The sequence below is a fragment of the Protomyctophum bolini genome, assembly GCF_963924005.1.
Source record: "Protomyctophum bolini genome assembly, chromosome: 9".
NCBI lineage: Eukaryota > Metazoa > Chordata > Actinopteri > Myctophiformes > Myctophidae > Protomyctophum > Protomyctophum bolini.
This window is the reverse complement of record NC_137870.1, coordinates 15,230,706-15,240,705: the sequence shown is the minus strand read 5'-3', so window position 1 is coordinate 15,240,705 and position 10,000 is coordinate 15,230,706. Positions and strand designations below refer to the sequence as shown.

General features: G+C 42.8%; 2 protein-coding genes across 5 annotated transcripts in view; both read right to left on the bottom strand.

Annotated features, from left to right (window-relative positions):
* nlrc3l (NLR family, CARD domain containing 3-like) overlaps positions 1-10,000 on the bottom strand; it is a 234,648-nt gene that overhangs the window by 176,112 nt on the left and 48,536 nt on the right. The gene's annotated exons all lie outside the window — the stretch shown is intronic.
* The window catches only part of nox4 (NADPH oxidase 4), a 38,240-nt gene that overhangs the window by 16,867 nt on the left and 11,373 nt on the right, over positions 1-10,000 (bottom strand). For all 3 annotated transcript variants that reach the window (XM_080772639.1, XM_080772641.1, XM_080772640.1), the window contains 5 exons: positions 9,940-9,967; positions 8,834-8,906; positions 4,381-4,461; positions 2,078-2,234; positions 1-128 (listed from right to left, as the gene is read on the bottom strand). The exon at positions 1-128 is cut by the window's left edge and continues 37 nt beyond it. In XM_080772639.1, coding sequence (XP_080628765.1) covers positions 1-128; positions 2,078-2,234; positions 4,381-4,461; positions 8,834-8,906; positions 9,940-9,967 — 467 coding nt within the window. The remainder of the gene's footprint in view (positions 129-2,077; positions 2,235-4,380; positions 4,462-8,833; positions 8,907-9,939; positions 9,968-10,000) is intronic.

Sequence of the window (10,000 nt, the reverse complement as noted above, 5' to 3'; positions counted from 1 at the left end):
CGCACCTCGATGACATCACATGGGTGCCTGACAACGGTCACTATGGTAACGGGGTCACCGCTCCGGATGTAGCGGAAAAAGCGCTCAGCGCAGTAGAGGCACAGAGGGCCTGAAACCCACAGCCATGTCTGTAGAACACACACACACACACACACACACACACACCGCCGTAGTTTATTATTGTTCTATTGTTCAGACAAGCAACTACTAGAGCATCTATCCACCTTAAAATGTGCTTGACCAGTGAGATGGATTGCTGAGATGGCGGTGCTTGGTATCGAACCCAGAACCTTGCGAGCGCTTCTGACAAGTCAAGTCACCATTATTTGTATAGCACATTTAAAAACAAAAATTGAACCAAATTGGAAATTCGGTTCATGTAGACCTAGTACAAAAAATGCATAGTTAAAAGAAACTCAAAAAGCGATACAATTTAAAGACAAAAGTCGATTTAGTGGTCAAAACAGACAATGAGTTAGTTTCTCTCAGACTCAGCTTATTGACATACAGTATATGCAAAAAACATGTTTTTGTTTTCTCAAGCGACACTGCTTGATAAAACGTATCACTAAAAAATGATCACTATGACACTGAGTGGCACAAGAGCATCAGCTGGTTTTTACAAGAATTAACCATGGATCGTTAGTTCAGACTGCCTCTATTGTAGCTCATTCTGTTTTATTCTAGCAGGTATACTGTGTATTCTAGAGTTTACAGATACTGTGTGTTCTAGATCCCACAGGTACTGGATGGGGTCTATATTGTAGAGCACGGTGGTTCTCAAACGTTTTGTTTTATTTTCAAGGACCATAAAGTGGTAAAGGAGGCTGAAAACAACAGCCAAAAAAGAACACGCACATCCAAGTGCCTACTAGGCACTGGTAGCTGGATTAAACAAAGTCACAAGCAAATCAATTAAAACAATCCCTTCACATCTCATGTGAAGGTCTGAAGAAAGGCTACGGCTCGAAACGTTACCACTTTAAGTAAAGAAAGTTCTGGGAGCAGAAAATGGTGTGCAGATTGTTTTCATTTATTTATTTTCAAGGACCCCCATGACTCCGAGGCCCATTTTACACCAAAATAAATGTGATTCTAGAACTGTTCCAGTTCCGAAACAACTTTTAGGGTTCTGAACCAATTCATTTTCAGTGGAAACAATCTGAACTGGTTCAATATTAGGTGGACAAAAATAACTGAATGGGTTTAACCCTGGTGGGAAATAGGCCTGAGAGTGTACCAAATGGTTGCTTCCATTTTGTACACTCTCAGAGTTACAGACCTGTAAGGGTCCCTGTGGAACCACCTCAAGGAACCCTGGGGGTCCCTGAACCCCCACTTTAAGAAGCACAAGCAGGTAGTGGGTGCGTTGTACATTCTGGCAGGCACTGGGTCTGAGCTAATTGCTCACAGCTCCAGTAGAGCCTGGGGAATACAGGCAGGTTTAAGGGGGATTTTATGGAACCGCTCCGTCACTTAACAACCATGTGCAAACATGTACTCAACCGCGCACACTGAAGCATGTGCACACACACACACACACACGCACGCACATGCACAGCAGGCCTTGATGTAGTGCACGGACTGACGCCCCTCTCTACGAGCTACAAACCTTTACATAAACTGAGACAACTCCCTCCTACACCATTACTCACCACACACACTTCAAAGACACGCACGCACGCCCGCACGCACGCACACTGTTCTGACAATGTATTGTAAACAATGTTATTTCCAGTAGGTTGACAGTTTCTCTGCGCACTGTTGCACATTATGGGACACACTAACACCCATATTCATGCACACACGTTTGCATTACTTCCACTAACTACGACATTTTAGGACTCCAATTTTATGAATGGTATTAAGTCGAAAAAAAGGACCAGGAACATGCTCTATTTCTCATTCTACTATGATTGTGGGGATATTTATCTTCCCATATATATGCCCAACACACTCACATTTAACATCTTTATTTGAGTGTTTCAGGATACAGATCACACACACACACACACACACACACACACACACACACACACACACACACACACACACACACACACACACACACACTGACCTGGGGTGAGTGGGACTGGAAACGCGCCTCCTCCGTGCAGTTGGTCTGTTTGTCGGAGCCCTGCTCTAGCTCCTCCCCCTGCTCAGGGCTGCTCTGATTGGCTGTGATGCAGCCAGGGGGGTGGGTCTCTACGTTGGTTTGATACTTCAGAGCGCCACTGTTGAGAGCAGAGAGATATAGTGTTTTTAATGTTACTACTGGTATTAGTTTGATCAACAGGCTCTATGCACAGAAGCCATAATAGGCCTTTCTTCCTCCCTCCCTTCCTGTGTTACATTGATGTAGTCTCGCATTGACAGTCTGTTGCCTCTCGCAATTTCCAAATGCTTCCATCATACAGTCTGGGGCAACGGAAGTTCTATCATGAGTCAAATATGAAGTGGAAGTTCAGCCTCCAAATCCGTTTCGTCTACAGTCGCGCAAATTTATCCTAATATAAATCAAAATCTTCTAAGCATAGCTTAGCAGAAATGGAAATGAAAAAATAAGCTCTAAAAGATATTTATATTTATATTTAGTGTAGCACAGTGGTATTCTCTCTCAAACCTTTTAATTTCCCCCCATAACCCCCATAACTCTGAGACTGTACACATGGAACCAAATGGATCCACAGTACATACAGGTCAATTTGGTTCCATTCGTACACTCTCAGTTACACACCCGTAGCGGGCCATTTGTAACCCCTCCAAGGAACCATGTGGTCCCTGGACCACACTTTGAGACCCACTGGTGTAGCAGAGTATTTCCAGTGAGCCTGTTCATTATATTATATCATCATTATACCATTTGTACCACCTTACAATAAAGGAATATCTATCAAAATATCCCCTCTGTTAGTCTAGCTACCTCTTTCAGTGCCAGAGAAACAAAGTATTATATAGGGTTGTCCCGATCCGATCACGTGGTCGGAAATCGGGGCCGATCACGTCATTTTCTATGATCGGAATCGGATCGGGAGCAAAGAAACGTGATCGGGACATCCCTAGTATCAATATTATATCCATATTATCTTGATATTAGACTGGATAATGTCTGTGATTTTGGATATTGTACTAATGTGATATGGCATAAGTGTTCTGTAAAAAATATAAATCGGGAAAAATCGGTATCGGCAGATACTCAAAATCAAAACAACGTGATGGGGACATCCCTAGTAGATATATTCATTGAAAATGAATCAACACTAGGTATATCATTCCATTGTACTGTATAACTCTTATGTTCACATAATGCATTGCTGTAAAGCATGTGATGTTTTGCCCAACATACACACGACTACAAGGTCAAGTGATCCTATAGATGACAGCAGCGGACGGTGCAGGCGGTCAGTGATCCTATAGATGACAGCAGCGGTCAGCGGACGGTGCAGGCGGTCAGAACTGTTTCTTAGTAATAGGGTGAGTAAACATGGAAGCCTTTATTGAGTGTTGACGCAGTGGTCACAACGAACTGGGCCAGCTGTGACCCTGATTATCACCAGGGACCTCCAATAATGGCCACCACCTTTACTCACCCTATTACTAACAAACAGTTCCCTATACATGATGTTATCACTCATGACAGCTATGATCACGTGATCTTGTGGCCTTGTTAACATCAGCAAAACATCAAATTGAACATACTGTAAGAGTTCTATATGGCGGAATAATAGACAATGCTTGAGTGGTGATTCATTTCAAAGACAAAATATATGATATATCTGACATTCTTTCTGAAGACTGTCACAAATTGTCTTTAAATATAATACTATTGTGTAGTACTTCTGTGATATTTATTCCATGCATTTATTCGATGTAGAATCATTTGGTGGTCATGATAAGTAAGATAAGTAAGAAGAAATAACTTTCTTCTTCTTCTTCTTCTTCTTCTTAAGTAACTGCACTGCAGTCCTTTTTTCCCCTGCTGAACTCTGACATTGTTTCATTAACTGTTTTGTTTCTTTATTTGTTATGGTGTAGTGTTGTAATGTCACTGGCACAGTGCAGGGCTGTTAAGTTGTTAATGAGTCGTTTAGGCAGGCCAGCTGTGCACGTCTTCAATATTTGCTGACAAAGTGTAGCTTTTGCTGCTACTGTGAAGCAGTAATCACAAGTTAGACCACAAGCATGCTGTGATAGCACTACATATGCACACATATACAGTATACACACACACACACACGCTTATCTACACAAAAGAGCAGATAATTGACACGATTGCTTCACTAACACTCATCACAAAATAAACTGTTATCGCACTTAGTATTTAGCACACATAAAAACACACACACACACACACACACACACACACACACACACACCTACCCGACCATGTGGAACACGAGGATGATGTAGAAGACGATGAAGAGGTTGTGTGTGTACCAGAAGACCTCGTAATTGGACACCCTGCAAACGCAACATTGGACACGGACACACACACACACACACACACACACACACACACACACACACACAACCTAAATTAATGATCAAAATGACATTGCTTCACCTCACGATTCCTTATTCTAGAATTATCTCTTTAATTCAATGAATGCAGAATGTTGAAAAGAGAGAGATATCATATTATGGCTGCATGTCTCAATTAATTTTTCAGGTTATTGTATCCAACGTAGCTATTATTTGCAAAGGAAAAACCCAGAGGCCAACCGGGTGCTCACAGGAGATTACACACGTCTTGAATGTGTATGGTGCTTCTAGGATCAATGGAAATATATAATTATATATATAATTTAAGACTAGGAGAGGAAGTTTATTCCATAAAAGCCAACATGTTTCTGTCAAGAATGAGTATGGAAGGAGGACCCACAGGATGCAGAACAGATGAACTTCAGATAAATACATAGACTCACTCGACATAGGTCGACGGACCAACAAGAACACAATGCAAACACAGGGCTTAAATAGACAGGGATTAACAGGACATTGGTGAACCCAAAACCAACGCTGGGATAGGCTGGGGGACTAAGAGGACACCGGTGGAAACACTGACAGTGACTAATCACAAGGTTAGACAAGGCAGGTAAACAGTAACTAGGCAGACAGGAAACAATAGGTCCAATACTACACAATAAGATACACAAAACCAAGGCAACAACAGAGTAACAGAAAACCAAAACCAACCAGAACACATGACAAATACAGAACACACTGAAATTACAGAAACCTATCTTAAATAGTCAGGACAGTCAAAGTTCAAGGACCAAGCACTGTAGCGTGACAGTTTCGTCTTCATCAGGGCAATAACTGAGTTATTATTATTTAGTCACAAGGTCTTTACTATACTATACTTTTCATTGGTTAAATATTTATGAAACACACTTAATGTCACTGTAGGAAAACTTGTACTCTACAAGCACACAACACTTAGATTGGCAATTTTTCGCTACTTCCGCGTGACTCACATACAGCGAAGTATGTACAATATATGTGGGATGGGGGTGGCTGATTGAAGCCTGAGTCACACTCAGAGTTAGATGAGACTACACATCGGCTGTGCATGGAGTTAACCCAGAGTTAGATGTGACTACACATCGGCTGTGCATGGAGTTAACCCAGAGTTAGATGTGACTACACATCGGCTGTGCATGGAGTTAACCCAGAGTTAGATGAGACTACACATCGGCTGTGCATGGAGTTAACCCAGAGTTAGATGTGACTACACATCGGCTGTGCATGGAGTTAACCCAGAGTTAGATGTGACTACACATCGGCTGTGCATGGAGTTAACCCAGAGTTAGATGAGACTACACATCGGCTGTGCATGGAGTTAACCCAGAGTTAGATGTGACTACACATCGGCTGTGCATGGAGTTAACCCAGAGTTAGATGTGACTACACATCGGCTGTGCATGGAGTTAACCCAGAGTTAGATGAGACTACACATCGGCTGTGCATGGAGTTAACCCAGAGTTAGATGAGACTACACATCGGCTGTGCATGGAGTTAACCCAGAGTTAGATGTGACTACACATCGGCTGTGCATGGAGTTAACCCAGAGTTAGATGAGACTACACATCGGCTGTGCATGGAGTTAACCCAGAGTTAGATGTGACTACACATCGGCTGTGCATGGAGTTAACCCAGAGTTAGATGAGACTACACATCGGCTGTGCATGGAGTTAACCCAGAGTTAGATGAGACTACACATCGGCTGTGCATGGAGTTAACCCAGAGTTAGATGAGACTACACATCGGCTGTGCATGGAGTTAATCGAAGCACACAGAATAATCCCTCACCCTCACACACATTCAGAGAGCGAGAGAGAGAGAGAGAGCCTCTGTCACGACAGGTCTTTTATCTGCCTTCCATCTTGTACAGTGTTTCCTTGTGGCTACATGCCACTTGATACACCAAGAGGCAACGGTAAGCAGTTTGTGGCTTACATGGAAATAAAAAGTGCTTTTGAACTGAAACAATGGCTGCGGTCTGTCCAACAACAACTGGGGCATGTTGCACGCCACAGGTGATAATTTATGAAAACAACAAAACAAGCAAGAGAGAGAGAGAGAGAGAGAGAGAGAGAGAGACACACACACACACACACACACACACACACACACACACACACTACAGTTTGTTCAGGTCCAGTGCCCCAGGGCCATCAGTATTAAAGGGGTCAATAGACACGATGACCCCCATCATAAACACACTATCTATCACCCCCTCCTCATCTACCCTAGTAGTCCAGTCTCCCCGTCGTCCCGCTGTTCACTGTGGTTCTCTCCATGAAGTACAGACCACATTACGTATCATAAAGTATCATGTACACTACACACACACACACACACACACACACACACACACACACACACACACACACACACACACACACACACACACACACACACACACACACACACACACACACAGAGTTGTTGACCCACTATGACCTGGGTAATGACAGAGACAGAGTTGTGAGGGGGAGACTCTAGGAGACACAGGGAGAACATGCTAAGTTCACACAGAAAGGCCCTTTTGGCAACCCCACCTAAGGTATAGAGCACCAAAGTCTGACGTCAATACCGCTAGAGGGCGCTATTCCACGGATTTGTGTACAATTTTATTTGTATTATAATCACCATAGGGGGATCTTAGATCGCCTCATATAAGAACCCAGCGGTTTCACTCATATGGATATGAAGAATCAACTGACTGCGAGAAAACGCTATGTTACTGCTGCCGAATTAGTGACTAGAAACAGACTGTATGAAATATGAGTGACAGAGACACCTCCCCGACAATATTGCAGAGACAGGTGTATATTTGTGGCACACACACACACACACACAGAGTTGTTGACCCACTATGACCTGGGTAATGACAGAGTTGTGAGTGAGGCACTCAGGGAGGATTTGCTCTCTAAGAAACATCTATTAGCACACACATAGACCTGCGCGTGCTCGACACACACACACACACACACACACACACACACACACACACGCACACACACACACACGCAGTCACGCACACACGCACACACACACACACACACACACACACACACACAAAGCCAGGGTCACAAAAAACTGAACCAGACACTTAAAAGTAGTTGGATTGCAATCTGAGATGATCTAATGTTGACTTGTGATATGGATTAGAGCCCTGCGCGAGACTGTGTTCATAATCCCACCCCCAGCCGTGCCTGCTGGTTTTCTGAGCGCCCGCAGTTAATTTCTTTTAGAAGCCCGCTACAAAACTGCTCTTAACATGAGTGAGCTGACATGGAGCAGCTGTGTTGTGTTCTTTCCTTTTGAATAAAACGTTGTGGTCTTATTTTAGTCTGAAATGTTTTAGTTTACTAAATATAAGATTTTAATTATTCACAGTTATTTTGTCGATGAAAATGTATTTTGAAAATAGACTACCGGTATCTACAAGCTCACAATGCATTGCAAAGAGACAAGTTGAGAGCTTGTAGATCTGCTATTTTTAGATTGATTTGAATGTATGATAATGAACTACATGAGCTATACACAGCTATATACAGTACAGCGGTGTGTAATGATCACACCAACCATACGTGTGTAATGACAGCAGGAGAGCTCATTGCAAAACAGATAATAATCATGTTTATACAAGTAAGGCTGTGACAGCACCATGAACAAAGACACAGTGAGAATAGACTGAACTTACTGTCTGCTCGACTGTAGCTTATTAAATATTAAATAGATGCATTATGCTCATAACCTGATTACGTTAAGTTAAGTAAAGCATGAACATGCTTCAGGTGGGCTATATCTGGGTTATTGTGGGGTGGTGCATGTGTTGTGGGAGCATGCCAGGTTAAGTATTATTTATTTTATTATTATTATTTTATTTCCAAATCCATTCCAGTCCGCAAGTATTAAAAAAAACGCCAGTTCACACAACATTTGCGTGGCTCCCGATGCAGATGCAGTAATGTGGACCAAATCAGTTTTTCACAATCCTTTCCTGGGATTGTGGAAAACTGGACATCACAATTCCTGGGCAATTCCTGGGAATCACGCATAAATAAATCCTATTCAGCAAATGTATGTGTTTAGACATCTTGTATATATATATTATCAAACCATGCCACCATAATTTTCATTGGCTACCCTGTGCTCCCTTTGGCTTGGAGGAAGTGACATGTGCCTTCCCACAGCCATACCATTTACATTAGGTAGCTTTAGCTAAATGTTAGCGGGAAGAAGAGGATCATGGGAACCAAGAAGAGCATCATGGGTAATGTATGTCCATGGAAGAACTGATACTGGTGATCATGTGACCTACCGTACGCAGTGGGAGGAGGCTGTGAACATCAGGAAGAGGATGAGAACCAATAGGATGCCGGTGATCCCTGGGACTAAAACAAAATAAAAGAATCGATCAGAGAGCTGAGAGAGGGCCATCGGGTTCAGGTCCATTTGGTTCCATTTGGACACGCTCAGAGCTAGATTTACACTCAGGATTTTAACTGTGTGGATTCAAACAAAAGCCAAACCTGAGGCATCTTTAAATGTGTTTCCACTGTACAGCATACTGTACCCCTCAGTAAGCTACTGGAGATTTAACCTTAATGTAATGTACTGTAGTATTATATCGGTGCTGTCAGGCAGAAACCTCTTATCTCCATATTCTAACTTTTTGTGGGTTTTCTGTGTGTAAAGTAACGCCCTATGTGCTCATGCTCACACTGCAGCGCCACAGAAAAGAATCAAAAGTAGCAGATCTACAAGCTCAGAGCGCAGCACGAAGCAAAGCTTTTTAAGCTCGTAGATCTGCTACTTTTGCCATTTTTTAATCGTGAAAAGTTTTCAGTTTCAGACATATCCGGTTTCCACCCATCAGAGACGACATATTGCTGATGAATTGAGTACAGTAGACCACAATGGGAACAAGCCTCCCGAGCCATTTTGTTATCCTTTTAGCATAGCATTTGACTGTACTACCTGTAATGTTAACAATTAATAAAGTATTAAATCAATCAATCAATCAAACATACAGAGAACAACATATAGCATAGAGCAAAGTGGGGTCAGGGCCCAGGGGACCCCCAGGGGTCATTGAGGGGGATCAGTGGACCCTAACAGGTGTATAAGGTGTGGAACCAAATGGACCCGTATTTGTTGGACACTGTAGGAGTTATGGGGGTCTGTGTGGCCCTAAAACATCAAACAGGAGGTCCTTGAAATCAAAGCGTTTGAGAACCGCACACGCACACACACACACACACACACACACACACACACACACACACACACACACACACACACACACACACACACACACACACACACACACACACACACACACACACACACACACACACACACACACACACACACACACACACACACACACACACACACACACACACACACACATTTTTTCCTCACCTGTTGTTAAAATGATGAGTCTTGGATCCTAAAGAAAACAAATAGAAAAAAAGACAGTATT